Consider the following 20,202-nt stretch of genomic DNA (forward strand, 5'->3'; position numbering starts at 1 on the left):
GAGATTCCCTTTTGAAAACAACTGATGTCAGCTTGAGGAGGCAGAGCCAATAAAGAGACAACTGCTTACAGTGTTGTTGGGGGAGGGGGTGGAGGAAAGGAGTTCATCCACCCCAGGAGAGGCCCTGTTCCCATCACCCAGCCCATAATTAAGGAATCTTGGCTGTCGCCTGGCATTGGAGGATCTGAGCGCTTTGCCCCAACATCATGAAGAACTCTGGAGGAAGTGGAGTTAGAGTAGAGGTAACTAACTTTGCAGCTGGGGATTAAAACTTTACCCAACTGTACCCAAAAGTAGTTTTCCTTGATGATATCCTTCTCTTGAATTTGTCTCATCTTTTGATTGTGTAATCCTTAAAGTTATTAACCAGGCAGCTATGTGGATATGAAATCATTTTAAGCAGAGGCAGCCTCTTTCCCCTATTGTCCTCCAGCCCACATCAACTTTCCTCCCCTCCCAGGCTGCCGCCCCAAATTCACCCTGAAGGGGGCACTTTTGTTCAGTCGTTAGCTGGTGCCAGCTACAGGGGAGCTCCAGGAAGGAAACATAACAATTGGTCACGTGTTGGGGGGGTGGGGTTTCTCGCAGGGTTTGCTGGGACAGGGAAGGGAGGTCCACGTGGAGTGGGCGGAACGCGGTGAAAGTTTTGGCGGGGCTGACAGAGGGAGAAAAATACCCAAATTTGTGTTGTGATTTTATTGGGAGCGGAAAAAAAAAAAAGCAGCAAGGAGGGTGTGTTCTACCCTGTGAGAGGCCCCCGCAGAGGGGAGTAGGGGAGCGGCACACGAGCATCGTGCTTGCGGAGGCCTGGAAGCAGGGCAGGGTTTCTGCCAGGAGGAGCTCTGAGCCGGGGCCGAGTTTCGGAGCCGGAAGCCTCTGTGGCTCCATGCTGGTTTCCCATCCCCCACCCTGCCAGAGAAGGAAAAGGTGGCCTCCCCAGCTGTGGTCCCCTTTCAATGCCATGTGGGGCTGGGCTAACGCCAGCCACGCAACTCTAGTCTCTATTTACTTTTCCAAGAGAGCTTCAGGAAGCCGCCGAGTTGAATCGTCTCCCCCTGGGGAGAAACCAAAACAAGTCTCCTCATTTTACTACCTAGTTCTGCCATACTGTTAGCAAGAAAACACGGCTTCATACAGTCACAAGGCTGGAAGGGACCTTAAAGATGATCTGTTTGGATTTTCTTTTTGGTCTGTGAAAACCAAGACCCAGTCAAGCAAAAGGGTTTGTTGCATGCTCTTTCCACACCATAGGTATTCCCTTCAAAGAATGTAGGTCACAGAAATGGAATTCTGCCATTCTATAAGCCTTGGAGGGGTGGTGAAAGTGGTTGGCTTTAACTCTATCCATACCTTCAGCCAGCCTGAGAGCAAAAGGAATGGTCATTATCTCATTAAGGATAAAATAGGGAATTGATTAGGGACTTGATTTTGGATCCTAAGCAGTTTTCTTAGGCTTCCTTTTAGCTAGCAACTCCACTTTGTTTCTCTTGGCCTTTCAGATCACATTTCCTTAATGTCTCAGTTAAGGTGTTAAAGCAAGTGTTACAGCGGGTGGTTCCAAGGATAAACTGAGCAGCACTAGGAGAGTCAGAGAATCAAGGTTTATTCGACTGGCTCAGAGGGGTCTGGCCACCAAATTCTGAGCCCCTTCTACCCCGTTTTTTCCACTTTTATGAGGTTGGGGTGGTCCGAGAGGTGGAGTCTCAGGTGGCTGATGCAATTGGTAAGCATGATTGCAGAAGCCAGGTAATAGATGGGGGTCTTCTTATCAAAGGGATCACCACTGTTTAAAACCTAATGGTTTGGAATCAAGAATTCCCTTCTCAGAAGACCTTCTCTTCCCAGGTTTCAGTTTTCTGGTGGTTTAGCCAGGTCATACTGTGAGTGAATTGAGATCAAGAAGATCAGACCTCCAAATCCAAAAATTTCAGGCTTGGCTTTGGTGGAGAAAAGCATGTTTACTTAGTCTGGAGCAGTGAAATCCTAGACTTTGGATTTCAGAGCTGTAAACTTTCCAGGGAAAAAAAATGTTGGGGATTGATGTTCACAAAAGAAAGTACATTTTAACACACACAGAAAACAGGAAGCTTGTAAGCTCAGAATTGATAACAATTCCCAGCTATCCTGCATTGACTTACATGAGTACTCTATAGTGCCCTTCCCCCACCAATTTTGTCCTAGACCAGGGGTAGGCAAACTACAGCCTGAAGACCCAGTCTAGTCCAACATCTTTTTTGTATATTCCACAAGCTAAGAATTTTTAAATAGTTGAAAATTTAAAAATAATTTTCATGACATATGAAAATTACATGAAATTCAAATTTCATGTAATAAATAAATAATAAAGTTTTAGTGCATCAAGGCCACACTCATTTCATTTACTGGGGCTGCTTATGTGCTACAATGACAGAGCTGAGGAGCACAAAAAAGACCATAAGGGCCATCAAAGCCTAAATGTAGTCACGGTCTGGCCCTTTAAGACTAGGTTGCCCAGCCAAGCCCAGGAGGGTGTTCCTGCAGTCCCTGTCCGGAGGCTGCTTGAGGCTGCTTGAGCCCATGGGTTCCAGGTTGTAGTGAGCTATGATCAGACCTATGAATAGCCACTGCTGCTACTGTACTCTCTAGCCTGGGTGACATAGCAAGTCCCCCTATCTTTGGAAAAAAAAAAAAAAAAAGAATAGGTTGCCGTGGGATAGACTCCAAAGCAGTGGTTCTTAAACATGAGGTGCGTAAGAGTTACCTGGAAGGCTTGTTAAAACAAGAACTGCTGAGTCTTATCCTAGAGCTTATTAATAAGTCTAGGGTGGGGCCCAAGAATTTGCATACCTAACAAGCTTCCAGGAGATGCTGAAGATGCTGGTCTGGGACCCCACTTGCTCTAGAGAAGAAGGAAACATATACGTTTTGTTCACGGAATTGCCATTTGTCCTTCTTTAGAAATCTTGACTGTAAAGTCTTCCTCCCTCACTCCCTCTTTCTATTAATCAGCAAAGCCCACTAATAAATAATAACGTGATAACTACATTATCAAGCATTACCAGGTGCCACATGTTATGAAAAACACTTCAGTGGATTATCTCATTTAATCCTCACAATACCCTTGTGAAGTAAAGTGCTATTATAGTCATTTCACAGATAAGCAACCTGAGGTAGAGAAGTTAAATAACACAGAGACAATAGATGGGGAAACTGTGTTTGGTGCTTGCAGTTTCACACCAGAGCCTTTGTTCTTAAGGGCTGAATCTCCTAGCTGTCATTCTCTCTTTATCCCCATACCAATACCACTAGTACCTTAGTTTAACCACTTACCTCACATCTGGAATAACGGCCTTCAAGTTGGCTTCCTGCTTTTGGCACAGAGACACAAATATTGAAGTTAGCTTTCAGAAACACAAATCTAATCATTCCATGATTTGCTGGAAATCCTTTGATTGTTCACCACGGCTGATAAATTATACATTCCTTCAAATTTTCATAATCTGGCCTCAACCCCCTTACCTGCCTTATCCCCTACATTCCTCACTATCCAGGCTACATTTAAGCCAACTTCTCCCATTTTCTACAATACATCCTTTTATCCCATGCCTTTGCAACGTTCTTACTTCTGCCTGAAAAGCCCTCCTATGATCTCCAACCTTCAAGGCCCACCTATATCGTCACTTCCTCCTTGATTTCTTCCAGATAGTATGTTCTCTCTCCTCTGCACTCCTAGACAACTTTATTCTTCCATAGGTTTCACTATTTTTTATATAATATTAATGACTGCCACCTGCAAGCAAGCTAAAGGTCAACGACAGATGTAATGTACTTCTCTTAGTATGTCTAAAACGCTCATTTACTCATTCAGTCAATATTTATTAAATGCCTAATAAGTGGCAGGTATGGTTCTAGGTGCTGAGTCAATAAAACATGAAGCTTACATTTTAGTGGGGGAGGACAATGGACAAGGTAAATTACATGTTAGATGGCAGTAAGTACTGTGGAGAAAAATAAAGCAGAAAAGGAGAGGGAGTTTGGAAAGGGTTGTGAGTTTACATAGGATGGCCAGAGAAGTTCTCACTGAAAAGATGACATTTAGTAAAGAGCTGAAGAAAGTGAGGAGGAAGTCATATGGATATCTGAAGGAAGAATGATCCAGGTAGAGGGAACAGCAAGTGCAAGGACCTGAGCAGACGCGTGCCAGGAGCATCCAAGGGCCAGCAAGGAGGTAAGTATTTGCAGGACCGGAGTGAATAAAAGGGAAGGACAGTAGGAGCCAAAAGTTCAGAGAGCAGCACTAGAGGGCCAGGGCCTACAGGCCATTGTGATGATTTTGCTTTTACTCCAAGTGAGGTGGGAAGGCATGAGAGGTTTCTTTTTTGCTGTTTTTGTTGTTGTTGTTGTTTGTTTGTTTGTTTTGAGACAGAGTCTTGCTCTGTCCTCTGGGCTGGAGTGCAGTGGCGTCATCACAGCTCACTGCAACCTCCAGCTCCTGGGCTCAAGCGATCCTCCTGCCTCAGCCACCTGATTAGCTAGGACTACAGGCATGCACCACCATGGCTGGCTAGTATTTTCTATTTTTTGCAGAGAAGGGGGTCTCACTCTTGGTCAGGCTGGTCTCAAACTCCTCACCTCAAGCGATCCTCCTGCCTCGGCCTTCCAGAGTGCTAGAATTACAGGCATGAGCCACCTTGCCCCGCCTGTGAGAGGGTTTTGAGCAGAGAAAGAACATCTCACATCTTACCAGGATCACTATGGCTGCTGAAAGCAGACTTAAGTGGGGCAAGGCAAAGGTTGAAACTGAGAGACCAATTACAAAGTTACTGCAATTTAAAAAAAGAGACAGAGATGAATGTGGCTTCTTAGTCCAAGGTGGAAGTTGTGGATGAAGGTGTTGAGAAGGTATAGGCTTATGGATATATGTTTTGAAGGCCAACAGGATTGGCTGATTCATCAGATATGGGGTGACAGAAAAAGAGAAAAAGGGTAGGAGAAGTAGGATTTGGGTAGGGGGAATTCAGGAGCTTGATATTAGGTGTAAGTTTGAAATGCCTATTAGACATCCAACTGGATATGTATACGAGGCAATAGGATATATGACTTTGGAGTTAGACGATGAGTCCAGGAAGAAGACATAAATTTGAGTTATCAGTATAGAGATGGTATAGAAAGTGTTGACACTGAAAGAGATCACCATATTCTATATACCCTCCCATGCCCACCGCACCCCCTCCATTCCTTGGTATCTCTAAGCCTAACACTTCCCTTGCAGATCTGAGGCCATACAATCCGGCAGAAGAGGGCTGGGCTCTGATGGATTCTTAACACATTCACACCCATTTGTTTAAAATTTCCAATGCTTCATGCTTTAGACTTACAAGGAAGAGACACAGTTTTAATTAGAGGTTTTCACATTAGGCCAGAGGATGTTAGTCTTCTCCATCTCCACATGGATTTTAAAAAGAACACCTCAGAAGAGAAAAACAATCAATTATTAAGACTATTTAAAAATTTTTCCACGAAGAATTCTGTGAGGATTTGTTGGCTAAAGTTGCTTGGAAATTAAGACACACATACAAATTGAACTTGGAGAGACAGGAAAAAGTGCTCAACATAGAACAGCCTAAATTATTCCTGCTCCTGATAAAGGGATAAATCCCTTCAGGGATATCCTTTGCTTCAACCCTTCAAGAGCCTCCAGAAGATGCCAGGAGTGGTTTAAGAAGGCCGGGGAGATGGCCGTTGGGAAAGAACTGTTGGTAGTTGGCAATACTTCATCCCAGGGAGGTTGTGGCAACAACTCCCCGGGCAGCAGACATCATGGATTCTCCTCCCTCTGGGAACCAGAGGTCCCTCCGTTTCTGGTCTGGATCACTTAGAGACAAAGAACTTCATTCTCTCCCGTACCAGTGTGGGACTGCTGGGGAGGGTAGGGGGTGGAGGGGTTAGAATTCTACCCCCGTGTAACACCCACAGGCTCAAAGAGGAGCCTGGATCCTGACTCGCCAGGAGGCGTGCGGGGCCCCTCCGGCGTGGGCCAGGCGCGTTGCCAAGGTGCCGGCGCAGGGGCCACCTCGCGCAGTGCGGGTACGTGGAGCGCTCGGTGCGCTTCCACGGAAGGCGCATCTGCCTCCCGAAGCTCCCTTCCTTCCTCCCAACGCCATTCTCTCGCGCTTCGTTTTCCTGAGGAGCCTCCGCATTCCCCATCTACCCGTGGCCGCCCTCGCCCTTTTTTTCTCCTCCTGACCCTCCCCCGGTTCGCCCCTCCCTCGGCAGCCCACCTTCACCCCGCTCCTCCGCGCGCTCCTGGGTCCTTGCCCCTCATCCCGGCCTCCCCTCGCCGGCCCCGCGGCCCCCTCCCCGCCCCCCTCGAGGCGGCGGCGGCGGCCCCTTTCACAATAGCGCCGCCCGCCTCCCTCTGCGCTCCCGGTTTGCTCCCGCCCGCCTCCCTCCCCGCGCATGCGTGCTCCGGTCGGCGGCGGCTGCGGCGGTGGCGGCTACGAGCGGCTCCGTTTTTTTAAAGGGAAACGCTGAGGCGCCGGGGGTGACTGTGGGGGAGGGGGACCCCGAGCCTCGGAGACCCTCGGGGGAGGCGACAGACCCCCTCCCGGAGTAGGAGGGCTTTGGGCGGACCCATCCCTCCCACCCCCTCCTGAGGAGGAGGGGGGGGAAATGGAGGCTCGGGGCGGCTGAGGCGAGCTCCGGGGCGGGGGGCCGGGGCGGGGAAGGGGGGGTGTGGGGTGGGGAGACGAGGCGGGCCCGGCCGGGCCAGGGGGGGCCGAAGCGAGCTCCGGGGATGAGCTCGGGGGCGGCTGGGTGCGAGCTCCTGCCTCTGAGGCGAAGGCGGTGGCGGCGGCAGCAGAGGCGGCGGCGAGGCCCCCATGGGCCGGCGGCGGGCCTCAGCCGCGGCCTCCACTTCTCCGCACGCCGGCGGGATGGCGTCCGGGCCCCGGAGGAGCCGCGCTAGTGGAGGCCTGCTGCCGCGCTGCTGAGGCGAGCCCGCCAAACTCCCCTCCCCCTCCTCCGTCCTCGACCCCCCGCACCTCGCCCCTTCCCCACCCCCTCCTCCGTCTCGGTCCCCGGCGCTGCTCCGGACCACTATGACCATGAGATCCGCAGTGTTCAAGGCGGCCGCGGCCCCTGCCGGCGGCAACCCTGAGCAGCGACTGGACTACGAGCGGGCTGCGGCGCTGGGCGGGCCCGAGGACGAGCCCGGGGCGGCCGAAGCCCACTTCCTCCCCCGGCACCGTAAGCTCAAGGAGCCGGGGCCCCCGCTGGCCTCCTCTCAGGGCGGGAGCCCCGCGCCTTCCCCGGCCGGCTGCGGCGGCAAGGGCCGGGGCTTGTTACTCCCGGCCGGGGCGGCACCAGGGCAGCAGGAAGAGAGCTGGGGCGGTTCGGTGCCCTTGCCCTGTCCGCCCCCGGCCACCAAACAAGCCGGCATTGGGGGGGAGCCAGCCGCAGCCGGAGCCGGCTGCAGCCCCCGGCCCAAGTATCAGGCGGTGCTGCCCATTCAGACGGGCTCTCTCGTGGCGGCGGCCAAAGAGCCTACGCCCTGGGCTGGGGACAAGGGTGGGGCGGCTTCCCCAGCTGCCACCGCCTCGGACCCGGCGGGACCCCCACCACTACCTCTGCCCGGGCCGCCACCCCTCGCGCCCACCGCCACCGCCGGGACTCTGGCGGCCAGCGAGGGCAGATGGAAGAGTGTGAGGAAGAGCCCTCTCGGGGGTGGCGGCGGCTCGGGAGCCTCCAGTCAGGCCGCCTGCCTCAAACAGATCCTTCTGCTGCAATTGGACCTCATCGAACAGCAGCAGCAGCAGCTGCAGGCCAAGGAAAAGGAGATCGAGGAGCTGAAGTCAGAGAGAGATACGGTACGGGAGGGGTTAATCTGCATTCGGGACGAGGAGCGAGTTGTGCGCATGCTCGGGGGAAGGGGTGCTGTAGGAGGTTAAGGTACCCCTTGGTTAGGAAAGGAGGTTGGCCATCAGCAAAAGAGTATCTTAGGTGCTGGGTCTGGGAGCCAAGCTCACACACATGTTGGGTGGTAGGGAAGGGTTAAAGGGCAAGCTCCCAGTGGGAGGGGGAGGGGAGTTTCAGGTGCCAAAGGGTTAATTTAAAATGACAGTCCCAGACTTGTGGGAAGGACGTTTAGAGTGGGAAAAGACCTGATTTGTGAGGGGTTAAAAATGAAAAGGTGGGGTGCATATGTGGTGGCTTTATGGAAAGGGTTAAATTAAAGAGCTGTTGCGTTACAAATGCATTGTGGAGCAGAGGGACAGAGCAGCTGTTGCTCTAACCACTGCTGCAGCATCTTTAGATAGGAGGGTAGTAGGCTTTTTAGTGGGCAGAGGGGTAGAGATGATTTACATGGAAGCCTATTTTAGTTTTCCTAAATGATATTAAGAGAATTGCTGCCTGTGATTTTAGACAGTTTTTAATAGGAATCTAAGTTTATGAAACACAATCCACTGACCAGGTCCCTTGTATAAGCATGGTGTTTGAAGCTTGAAGATTTCAAGGCATCAGGGGAAAGTAAGCTTATTAAATGTATTAAGTAGACCTCCCCCAAAATCTCTTTTAGAATCTTAAGGTAGTAGGGATGTCGTTTATTATTTCTTTGTACTTCTGAGGAGCATGACTATATAGGCTTATTTTTACTGCATCAGTAGTTAAGGGCACCTCCGTGTTAAAATATATTCCTTCAGATACCAGGGAAGCTGGGGTGGTGGGGTATTACTGTGCTAGCATACCTTACAGCTGCCTAAAAATAAACATGGTTTCTACAATTGTTGTGTTTAGGCTGCAGCAGTCTGTGTCTCTCTCTCTCTCTTTCTCAGTCTTTCTCTCTCTCTCTCTGTGCGCCAAGGGCTGAGCAAGGGAGCAGAGGGCTATTCATTTTGTTTGCTTTCCAAATGAATGGCATCAGGCAGCTGTCTTATTGGAGAATACATTCTGCAAGGTGGAATGGGAGCTGGGGCAGGTCTTATTAAAATATCTCATGGTGTTGATTTGTGGAAGTTACTCAACATGGAGGTGGCATTGCTCAGCTACTGTACTGCAGTCTAGGGGTGTGATGGTACTGTAATTACAGCACATCATATCCTTACATGGGGGGGTAGGTGGGAAGAGGACCAGTGAAGGAGAAGAAATCAAGGAAATGTCACCCACAAACCGTGGCTAAGTAATGCTAACGCTGTGAATCAAAACAGATATAAGGAGATGAAATGAGAGTATGGCTGACAGGAGGGGCTCTCTGCTGATTGTGGAGGTTTCTTCTTAGCTCCTGAGGTAATGGCCCCTTTGCAGGCTTTCCTAGGAAGAGAAAGTGGGGTGACTTAAGGATAGAGTGTCAGTCTGAACTTGGTATTCACTGCTTCTGTTGTGTATTTCTTCAGTCTTTATGTTGCTTAAGCCTGTTTCTCTTATTCCAGTTGTTGTTTGGCCTTGACTGAAATCTATGCAATGAATGTAATGAAGGCAGCATTAATGTCACTGTCTAACCCAGATAAAATTCTTGTAATAGGGTATAAGTAGCACAGTTAGCACCTTTTCTCAAAACTAAATTAATGAAGTTTTCAATGATAATACACTTCCATTTTCTGTTTCTGTAGTTCTCCCTTTTAATTAAATTGAAAGGACTTTGATTGTAATAAATGTTTACATAAATGGGTGTAACTTTTTCTGCTATCTCAAAGGCAAAGCAGTATGTATATGTCATGATTGTTGGGATTTATAGGTACTGATTTGTATTATAATTAAATGGAGTGTTCATTGTTTTAGAAGTACCCCCCCCCCATCACTTTCAAATAACACTGCCATCCCTAGTGGTAGTATGAGCTCTTAATTCCCTCTCAATGTACTGTTTGGACTTTGCCATTGTGTATAGCGTTTTGGAGTAGAAGTAGAGAGGATAGAATTTGAGCAACCTTAAGGCCTCTTAAAAGAACACATATAAGGTTAATTCTGGAAACTCTTAAACCAACTTAGAGCCCCATGGTTAGCAGTAGCAGAGACTATGCCATTAAAAGGCATACTGTGGTCCCTTCTGGTAGGGAGAGTCTTCCTCCAGAAGACTGAACTTCAATTTTCCTTATGCCTCTTCCCATCTAGGTTAGCCCTTAAAATTAAAGGACATCTTGTCTTCTCTATATTGTTTAAAGAAAACTATTCAGATAATGCCTGCCTATTAAAAATAACTTGAATTGATGTGGTCCACAGAAAGAGGCAGAAGACTATACTCATTCCTAAATGGGGCCAAGTATCTGTGTTTAATTTTTTTGTGTAAGTCTGCATTTTGCCACTTTCTCTTTTAGCTCCTTGCTCGGATTGAACGTATGGAAAGGCGGATGCAGCTGGTAAAGAAGGATAACGAAAAAGAAAGACACAAGCTGTTTCAGGGCTATGAAACTGAAGAGAGAGAGGAAACAGAGCTATCTGAGAAAATTAACCTGGAGTGCCAGCCGGAGCTTTCAGAGACATCTCAGACTCTGCCTCCCAAGCCTTTCTCATGTGGGCGGAGTGGAAAGGGACACAAAAGGTGTGCTGATAACTTTGTTACACTGTCTGGACATAATAAGGAAACTTTTTACCAATGACTAAGAGAAGGAATTGGGATTTATGAATTATTTTTATGGCAATATAATAATTCAACCACAGCCTGAATTATGAAGTCTTCTATGCTGAGAAACTATCTTGAATATTCTTATGCAGGCTATAAAAGTGTTTTAGGAACATTTTGGTCACAGTAATAATTACAGAGTGCAGAGTAACATAAAGAGAATGAACATCAAATGTGACAGCTGAGTTTCTTAAAGAAAACTGTAGCAGTTTATTTCAAGTTAGGAAGTGTTAAACTTCATTGTGTTGGGCACTGGTAGACATAAAGTAAAACAGAACTGTCCTTGAACTCAAAGAAATCAGTCAAACTAAGGATGGGCATAAATTTTGAAAACTCAGAATTCAAATGCAATAAAATACATATATAACACTGATATAAACTAAGTTTTATAAGATTCAGGGATATTAAAGAATATTCTGAGTTAGAACTGTGAAACTTTTAAGGAGGAGATGAATCTTGAAAAAGAAATATAAAGTTTAGGTTGGTAAAGAGGAAAGGAGATGGCAGAGAGGAGAAAAGGGGAGGGAGAGAAGTGGGAGAAAGAGCCAGCAGACAGTAAGAAAAGAGAAAGAGAGATTGTAATAGGGTTGGGGGCAAAAGTAGAGACTGATCTCTGGTTGACAGGAATGAAGTAGACGGCAAAGAGTAATGGCACCTAATGTTAAAGCACTTTGAATAGGAATCTTTTTAAATCTAGTAGGCAATAGGATACTATTAGAGATTCTTAAGCATGGAAACTCACTTGTTCCATGTTTACTAAGGGCCTCATATATATTGTTAAGCAGGGGCTGTTTCTGCTCATGACTGCCAAATGAGCGCAAACAGATACTGAGGTACCTGAATACTGGTCATTTTGGGGCAAGAGAACAAGCTAGTTTTCTTGCCCCAAAATGTGTTCAGATTAGATTTTATTCAATAATCAATAAATTTTTATAATGTTTTCTTCCCTATCTAATAGGAAATCCCCATTTGGAAGTACAGAAAGAAAGACTTCTGTTAAAAAGCTGGCTCCTGAATTTTCAAAAGTCAAAACAAAAACTCCTAAGCACTCTCCTATTAAAGAGGAGCCCTGTGGTTCCTTATCTGAAACTGTTTGTAAACGTGAATTGAGGAGCCAAGAAACCCCAGAAAAGCCCCGGTCTTCAGTGGACACCCCACCAAGACTCTCCACTCCCCAAAAGGGACCCAGCACCCATCCCAAGGAGAAAGCCTTCTCAAGTGAGATAGAAGATTTGCCGTACCTTTCCACCACAGAAATGTATTTGTGTCGTTGGCACCAGCCTCCCCCATCACCGTTACCATTACGGGAATCCTCTCCAAAGAAGGAGGAGACTGTAGCAAGTAAGGCATAGAGAACACTTGCTCTTATACCCTAGTGGTGGCGGTCAAGCTAACAAGTGTGAAAATGCCTTTGGCATTTTTTAAAAAGTGCAATCAATAAAGCAGAGTTCTGTCAAGAATGAGTAAGTTAACAGCCAGAGACAGACACTGTGCAGGCATTGCAAATAGATGGAATTACAGCAAAATGTGCTCAATGTATTTGCCTGCTTACAACACTGGGAGATGTGTTTGCCAGTAAGTTGCTCATCACAAGAGCACCAGACTTGGGGGTGTAATCTGCGGCAACTTGCATGCCCTCTGAAAGAAGGGTTTTCTGTGCTGTGAAATGCATAGAACTTATACTTTGCCATGCACGACTGTTCCTGCAATTGATATTGTGTGAAACCTGGGAGGGTGGTCTTTGGGTGTTCTCAGGGGCCAATGGTAATTTTTGGGTTGGGGAGCCAGCTTGGGGTGGGGAATTTCACCTGGGCCTCCGCTCTTTAACTATATAAACATTTATCTGTATCTCCATGTCCCGGTCTGGGGGGCAGGAGGAATCTGCCAAAGACTAACAGTCTTACTTTATCTTACTATAACTTCACAAAGGTTCTAAAATGTGAAGAGTTTACTTGGATTGCAGTAGCCCATTGGTTGTTCATATATTTAAATAAAATGGTCTACAAACTATTTTTCAAACAATAAGGACTATCTTGGGATATCTGAGCTGCTTGGGGAGGGTGTGGGGTGTGGGACCTTGGTCTTCATTCCCTTTTTTTTTTTTTCTTTATGGCTTCCACACAGAGATGCTCCCCTTATCTTCCACATCAACCAGTAACTGGAATGTGCCTTCAATCATGTCATATTAGTCTATGACAGTCACTGCGGGTACTGGGGTACTGGTGGGGGAGGCCTTCTTGAATAGAACTGCAGTCCCGAGTTTCTACCACTGTGTCTTGCCCTAGCAGGATGGGGATGGAAATCTATTCCAATGAGACAAGAGTATTCTCCAGGCTTTGTTTGGCTGTTCTGGTGACAAAATTAAGTGGGAAAGCTAGATTACTCTTCTTAATTATCTAACATTTATTAGGCCTCACACTTGAGTACATGAGATAGACCAGGATCCTGATCGAGGTTCAGATTTTTTGTTGGTTCAGTCAGTTGAACAGGTTCATCCTTAATGGTTAACCTTTTTGCTGCTATGGCAATGCTGTGTAACAACTTATGAGAAACTGTGAAGCAACTTCCCATCCGGGATTGAGAAATGGCTTGGTCCAGAGATGTTCTGTGTGACTGGCTGTTTTTGAAAACCGTATCTTCCCTAGTACAGAAAATTCCAAACACCTCTGAGATTGTGGGCATAGAAGTACGAAGGAGTCTGACTGGGGAGATCCCAGCCCCTTGAGGAGCCTGAGTTGTGAATAAACATGTGAATCCTTATTCTTGATGCCCCTATCTCAAGAGGCTTGTTCTAAGGAAGCCAAAGTCTTTGTGCATGTTGCTCAGGCTGGACCAGCAAGGTAGTTTGTTTGGTTGGAGGGAGGAGGGAGCTGTTTAAGAAGACTACATATGTAAGTTTTGAGAACGCTGATCTTTTATTTGAAAAATAGGGTCAACTTTTACTCACCTGCCATGTTCTGAGTTTAAGGTTTGATATCCTTGGCCATCAACTGTTGCAGGGAAACCACCCTAAATAATGAAGAAAAGAAGTCGTCTCAGTGTAAAAAAAAAAAGTGGTGGGCTTATTTTCTTTTCTTTTGTCTGTTGTTCCCTCTTCCCCTCCCCCAGAGAGAAATTCTCAAAAGAACAACTCAAAAAACAAAATGGCTTCCTAGTGAGAACTTCAGTGACGATCCTTTCCTCCATTTTGGGTATGGGCTTTTTTTCTTTTTACACTGAGATGATTCTTCTTTCCTGCATTATTTAGGGTGTCTGATGCCATCAAGTGTTGCAGGAGAAACTTCAGTCTTGGCTGGTGAGTAGAATAGGAATTGTGCTGGCTGGGCCTGGGGCGGGGGTTGGTGGGATGGTGGATGGTTGGGAGCTGCATTCCCCATCCGTTGGATGTGGGAGAGTGAGATTTCTTGGTGTGTGATTGATTATACTACTATAGACTTCAAATGACAACAAATTTCAGTTGTTTTTCAGGAACTGCAATAGCATCCATTATATGAATTGTCAGGTATTGGCTTAGGGTTTTTTTGTGATCCTGAGTTTGGCAGACTGCAATGGCACTTTAGGTTCTTTTATTTATACCATAGCAGGGACACTGAATATGGCTTCAGGCGAGGCCATAGAATGGATTCCTATCACTTGGTAACTTTGTCTTATCTGGGGAGACACCTCTTGTCCTAGTGAATAGTTGTGCGACTTTGGATTTAAGAGTGGTTCCACCCCTCCTCCCTTTCTTTTTCTTTTTTTTTTTTTTTTACAGTTCCTTCTTGGAGGGACCACTCAGTAGAGCCTCTAAGGGACCCAAATCCTTCAGACCTTTTGGAGGTAGGTACCCAGGAGCTGTCAATGGAAGGGAGTAAGGGACTGCATTGAATGTGGGGATGTAACTTCAATATGTGGTAGTACTATGGATGAGTTAAATAGAACTGAGCTCCAAGCTGGGCATGGCAGCTTATACCTGTAGTCCCAGCTACTAGGGAGGCTGAGGCGAGAGGATTGGCTGAACCAAGAAGTTTGAGGTTACAGTGAGCTATGATGATGCCAGTGCACTCCAGCCTGGGCGACAGAGCCAGACCCTGTCTCTAAAAAAAACAAAGAAAAAAGAAAACTGAGGTCCAGAGTGATTGACTTACTAAAAAATAAATAGCTAGGTAATACTCAAAACAAAGGTAGATTTCATGCGAAGTAGAAAAGTTGGCGTATTCCACTCAGTAACAAAATTATACATTCCAAGCTCATTTGATTCTTAAAAATTTGATATTTACTTTAAACTCAGACTCTTACAGGAAGTATGGAGGTGGGGAGGGTTTATGGCAGTCTCAGGTCAGTCTGACGTGATGTTTACCTTGGAAAATTATGGAAATGGTTTTGAAATTGGGAGATTCTAAAAGGGTGGGGGTGGGGAAAGGAGTATGTGTTTTGTTGATTCTGTTACCAGGAGGTTCACATCATATTCATAGAACCCACAGACTCAGAACCTGAAGGTGAAAGATTTTGTGTTCCTGGAAGCTGGAAATTAGTTAGTATATGTGTGTAACATGGTGATAGATAGCTTATCAACTGCTGTTCTTTACACAGAACCTGGATGACAGTGTGTTTTCGAAGCGGCATGCAAAACTGGAGCTGGATGAGAAGAGAAGGAAGAGGTGAGGCCAGGGATGTCCATTCTAGGAGCAACTGAGCCTGACCTCCCTCTAACATGCTGTGGAGAATCATGGAGCTCTTAACACTCTTATTAGCTTCCCAATTGGTTGAGTATTTTAGTTGGAAATGGTAGTTGTTATAGGTAAACAGGTTTGGCCTCTTTTTCTTTGTGTGTGACCTTCCTCAGTTTCACTTTCTGTGGAACACCAACATACGATCTGGACTGGTAGACCTAAACAGCTCTTCCCTAACCAGGCAGTCATTTCTTTTTACTCTGTCTAGAGGAGTCAGCAAGGATCTTCCTAGCATCTGGATTGTGTGAATTGCTTTTATAGAGCAGATTTTGGGTAAGCGGTAATGTTGGGTTTGTTTGTTTTGTTTGTCTGGTTTGTTTTTCCCAGATGGGATATTCAGAGGATCAGGGAACAAAGAATTTTACAGCGACTGCAGCTCAGAATGTATAAAAAGAAAGGAATTCAGGAATCTGAGCCTGAGGTTACCTCATTTTTCCCTGAGCCAGATGATGGTAAGTTTTGTCTATCTAAAAGAATAGGTTTTTCAAAGAAGAAAAAGGGTTCAAGGCTCCAGAATACAGCTTACTCTGAATGAATGAACTGTATTTTGGAGCAGGTATAGTTAGACATTTTCCATCTATGTCACTAACAAGGTCCCATTTGACTTTCTTCCATAGTTGAAAGTTTGATGATTACCCCCTTCTTGCCTGTTGTAGCATTTGGACGACCATTACCAAAATTAACTCCACAGTAAGTATAAAGTCTTTTTCCTCCTCTCTCAGGTAGCCTGCACCTCCTTTTCCAGACTTTAAGGAAGCCTAGATATAGGGTGTAACCAGGTGGCTATAGGGATAGCCATGAGGCTACCTGGGCCAGGTGCAGTGGTGTGCACCTGTAATCCCAGTGATGGGAGCCTGCGGTGGGAGAATTGCTTGAGCCCCAGAGTTCAAGGTTGCAGTGAGATAAGATTATGCCATAGCATTCCATCCTGGGCGAGAGAGCGAGAACCCTCTTAAAAAAAAAAAGAAAGAAAGAAAAGAAAGAGATGAGACTATCTGGGCAACAGCTTTTTGCAATGATAAGATTCCCAAATGAGGAATTAGGATTGCTTTTTGAATTATAAATAGATTATTCCATTACTTTAATGATACACTATTGCTCTGGCTTTGAGGCAGGAAAGACATTCTAAACTTGGGACTCAGGAGTTGGAGCTAGGAGTAGTGAGGGATGTGGTGACTTTTTTGGAGTTGCTGTCATGTCCACACTGAATCTCTTTTAATTTTGCAAGTTGATTTCCTCATCTTTTTTTGCCAGGAATTTTGAGCTGCCCTGGTTGGATGAGCGTAGCCGATGCAGGTTGGAGATCCAGAAGAAGCAAACACCTCACCGGACGTGTAGGAAATAGCTGTGCTGGCAAGAACCCTCTGTCTTCAGATAGTTGTAGCATGCCATTCCCAGAGAGTGGCAGAGACCTGTATATGTGACCTATGTCCTCATGTATGTTATCATTCACTGATAATGCCCTTCCATACTTCCTTGATTTTGGTTTTGTTTTCATCACTCTGATTTCACAAAAACTCTTTCATTGGGCTAATTGTGAATTATGGAGGGTGACTGAGATTTCTTTTCCCTTTTTAGGGAAATGAGCTCTTAAGCTAAATCTATAGGATGGCAGATTTGAAAGTTTCAGGGGTCTGCTTCTATACATTTGCCTGTGTTAAAGGGGTAAAAGGGCTTTCTTCATTAGACATGTGGAAGATGAAGCAAACCCTGCCTTTAGAGCTGTGCCTGCATGGCACTCTTCTTGCCCTGGTATACCCTCCTTATGGTTTGGGCATAGTGGTTTTTACCCTATAATAAAACAAAAAACCTCACCGTGAGCTTTAGGACCAGATGAGGAATCACAAGTGAAGTGATGAAGCACGTCATCTTCACAGAGTAGAGATTGGAGAATTGGTAGGTAAATGTCTGAAAGGATAGTTGTTCTCTTAAAACTATTCTGTGATACAGCCATGCGGGAAGGGATGTTTGACTGCAATTATTTTCTTAGTTATGGGTAACTGAATTTCTTCCTCTACCCCATAAAAATAATATCTTTGGAAAAGAGAATGGGGATAGTTAGTTTGGGACAAGTTACAGTTGTAAACAGAAGCAATTGGCATTTGGGATGGTGTGCCAGAACCTGTATAGATGTCCTTGTATCACATCACTTCTCAAGTATTCCTTTTAGCTGAGCTCTTGGTGGTGGTGTAGAGATTTAGGGAGGGTTGGGGGGAAAGTGTGGAAATATGTGCTTCCTTTGGCTGGCAAATGTCTACATCTTGAAACAAATGTACCTAATGAGCTTCTCCATTCACTTTGTAAAAATAGGTTTGTATGTGTACCATTGTGGTCCTACCTCCCCACCTTCCCACCCCCAGTTTTGTTACAGTGTCAGGACAGCACTCCTAGGCCACTTTGGTCTCAGTGTAAGATCCCTGTTAACTATCTGAAAGGAAAATAGAGCCAAGACCTCTGGTCTTAAATACATAGGAATTGCCTTTCTTTGGTCTTCAGGACTATTGTGTGAAAACAAGTAGGGGTCTAATCTCCTAGAAGGTAGGGGCTTTTATCCTTGAAGAGAATATGTCCCCATATTATTAGCACTTTTAGAGGAGAAGCCAAGGTATGTAGGATGTGTGGCCGGCCCATCAGTGGAGCATGAAAGAGAATGGGGATACCATTGTGGGAAGAGAAGAAAAAGTTCCTCAGGGGCCTCCCACTGCTAAAGCTTTTTGTGAGATGTTGATCTGTGCTCCCTGGATTTGACTTTTAAAGGAACTACTCCGGCAGCACATGTAGTATTCTTGGATGATCTTGCTGCTCTTATTTCTCCTTTTGTGTGTGTGTGTGTGTGTGTGTGGCTATGGGTTTTCATTTATAACTCCATCTGCTTAGGAGAGTGGGCTCTCTATAAGGGAACCTTCTGTGAACGTCATTGCAGCAAGGATGTAGAGAGAAATAGGACTTATTCCACTAGGGGCTCTCATCTCACACCTTAAGGAGAAGAAAGATTTCTAGAAAAACTGGGCCAGATTTTCTTTGTTCTTCATCATTTTAATGTGGCAAGCTGTTTTGCTTTCCTACTGACCTATGTTATGTTCCTTCATAATGTGCCCCAAAAGATAAAAGACCCCAATCAGTGTCTCTTGACTTTGTTCCTTGATCCCTCTCAGTTTCTACTTGATTTCAGCATTTGTTGGATTCCTAATTTTGGATATGGGTTAGCAAATTGAACTTTATGTTTGTGCCCTGCCCAGGGGACTCCTCAGATTCTGACTTGAACTAGACTGAGAGGAATCCATGAGGTGCTATCTGGCCAGACTTAAGTGGATTGTTTTCTTGGTTCTCCCTCTCCCTGAGGACCTCTTATTTTATTGTCCCCTTTTCTAGATCAATTCTCCTTTGATTTGGATGTGTTGAGGTTTGTTGAGAAGGAGCTTGGAGAGTAGATTAGCAAAGTTCCAAGAGGAAAATTACAGTGTGTTTGAGCGTGGGGGGAAAATTAGTCTTATTTTTCCCTACATGGGATACAACACTGTGAAATTCAGTCTTCAACTGAAAGCCCTGCAATTCTCCTAAAACATAGTTTTGTTTTTCTTTAACAAAGTTTAAGCTAGTGTTAATAAATTAAAAAGAGAAATTGCGTGTCTGTCTACTTCAGCTTTGTTTTATGCTCATTTCATATTGTTGTCTGTGTTGTAATTCATACTTTTGATACCATTTCTGATGTGTAAAATTGGTTGTCTTGTAAATATCTTATAAAGAGTTCAATTGTAAATAAACTATTGTGGCTGTTAATTTTTGAACTTCTGCTTCAGTTTATGAGATTTATTGGCAAGCATTAAGCAATTCTGATGATATTTGAAAGATTGGGAAAAGAAATCCATTTTCACAATTAAACAGAATAACATTATTTTCCCCTTTATATAAGGTACTCACTTCTATCTGTGTATAGATACAATGTATTTTTCAGCTCTTTTTGTCCAGCGTACTTCCTTATACATACTGACAACTTTAAAAACAGGAGATTGTACGATGCTTGGTACTTGGTGTCTAAGTTTAATACAATCTTAACAGTTGGAAAGGCCTTACAGGTCATCTAGTCTGACCCCTGATAGATGATTTCCCCTTGACAACATTCCAGACAAATGAAGTCCAGCTTCTGCTTCAAAACTTTTGTTTTTCTCTCTCTCTATATATTTTTTTTCCTAAATGTTTGAAAATTCTTCCTTGATGACAAAGTAACTTGAGCCCATTGGTTTTTGCTTTGTCTTCCAGGATGATATAAAAAGATCAATCTCTTATTTTCTTCACAGTCCCTCTAATAGTTAAATACTGCTGTGGCTATCCCAAGTCTCTGCATGCTAAACATTCACAGATCTTACAACTGTTCCTCAAAAGAAAAGATTCTGGTTTTTCAGCTCCCTCTGGATGAGTGAGCAATTTGCCCACGTCCATTTAAAAATTGGACCCAGACCAAACAACTGAAGGACAAAGTGGCAGACTATCACTTTCCTCATTTAGACACTAAATGTGGCAGCCTTATTTGCACCAACTTAGCTTGTGATCGATAAGATCCTCCAGCTCTTTAACACTTATTAAATCATACATCCCCTATTTTGAACTCAGGCAGTTGGTTTTTGAAGCTGGACTTAAAAGTTGTAACATTTGGCCACTTGTCTAACCAGTTGAGATTGTTTGGATACTGACTCAATCTCTGAAAGCAATCGTAATTCCTTTTAGTTTCATACTGTCTATAACTTTGATAATCACCAGGATCGTTAACCATACCACTTACAAAAATACTACTCAGGACAGAATCCTGCACTATGCCATAGTGACCTTTATCTGTATGATATATATTATTAATGTGCACTCCTGCAGATGCAGTAACTTAGCTCAGGCATCTTGTAT

General features: G+C 45.1%; 1 protein-coding gene and 1 long non-coding RNA gene across 7 annotated transcripts; one reads left to right on the forward strand and one right to left on the reverse strand.

The window, feature by feature from the left end:
* Positions 1–696: 696 nt before the first annotated feature.
* LOC123620858 lies at positions 697–6,307 on the reverse strand. Of its 4 annotated transcripts, none has more exons than XR_006728973.1 (5): positions 6,261–6,307; positions 5,358–5,448; positions 3,310–3,347; positions 2,827–2,878; positions 1,393–1,878 (listed from the first exon to the last, which is right to left on the reverse strand). It is a non-coding gene; the product is annotated as an uncharacterized LOC123620858 (long non-coding RNA). The 4 variants fall into 4 exon arrangements; XR_006728974.1 differs by having other exon boundaries at positions 5,358–5,896; positions 6,261–6,296; XR_006728972.1 differs by lacking the exons at positions 1,393–1,878; positions 6,261–6,307 and adding an exon at positions 697–1,055 and having other exon boundaries at positions 5,358–6,206.
* Positions 6,308–6,426: 119 nt separating this feature from the next.
* Positions 6,427–19,086, forward strand: MSL1 (MSL complex subunit 1). Of its 3 annotated transcripts, XM_045526418.1 has the most exons (10): positions 7,114–7,227; positions 7,752–7,847; positions 10,290–10,513; positions 11,553–11,935; positions 13,842–13,889; positions 14,349–14,413; positions 15,167–15,234; positions 15,634–15,758; positions 15,924–15,996; positions 16,561–19,086. In XM_045526418.1, exons 3-10 carry the CDS (start codon positions 10,311–10,313, stop codon positions 16,649–16,651), a joined length of 1,056 nt encoding a protein of 351 aa, XP_045382374.1. In that variant the 5' UTR covers positions 7,114–7,227; positions 7,752–7,847; positions 10,290–10,310; the 3' UTR covers positions 16,652–19,086. The 3 variants fall into 3 exon arrangements, with proteins under 3 accessions (XP_045382372.1, XP_045382373.1, XP_045382374.1); XM_045526416.1 differs by having other exon boundaries at positions 6,427–7,847; XM_045526417.1 differs by lacking the exon at positions 13,842–13,889 and having other exon boundaries at positions 6,427–7,847.
* The last annotated feature ends 1,116 nt before the right edge of the window (positions 19,087–20,202 follow it).

This window comes from Lemur catta, chromosome 15 (assembly GCF_020740605.2).
Source record: "Lemur catta isolate mLemCat1 chromosome 15, mLemCat1.pri, whole genome shotgun sequence".
NCBI classification, from domain to species: domain Eukaryota; kingdom Metazoa; phylum Chordata; class Mammalia; order Primates; family Lemuridae; genus Lemur; species Lemur catta.

Excerpts from the sequence above, each read along its gene's own strand:
- MSL1 (XM_045526416.1), top strand. The coding sequence starts at position 7,080 with ATGACCATGAGATCCGCAGTGTTCAAGGCGGCCGCGGCCCCTGCCGGC. Across the intron at positions 7,848-10,289 it reads TGAAGTCAGAGAGAGATACG|CTCCTTGCTCGGATTGAACG; the intron begins GTACGGGAGGGG and ends TTTCTCTTTTAG. Across the intron at positions 14,414-15,166 it reads ATCCTTCAGACCTTTTGGAG|AACCTGGATGACAGTGTGTT; the intron begins GTAGGTACCCAG and ends TTCTTTACACAG.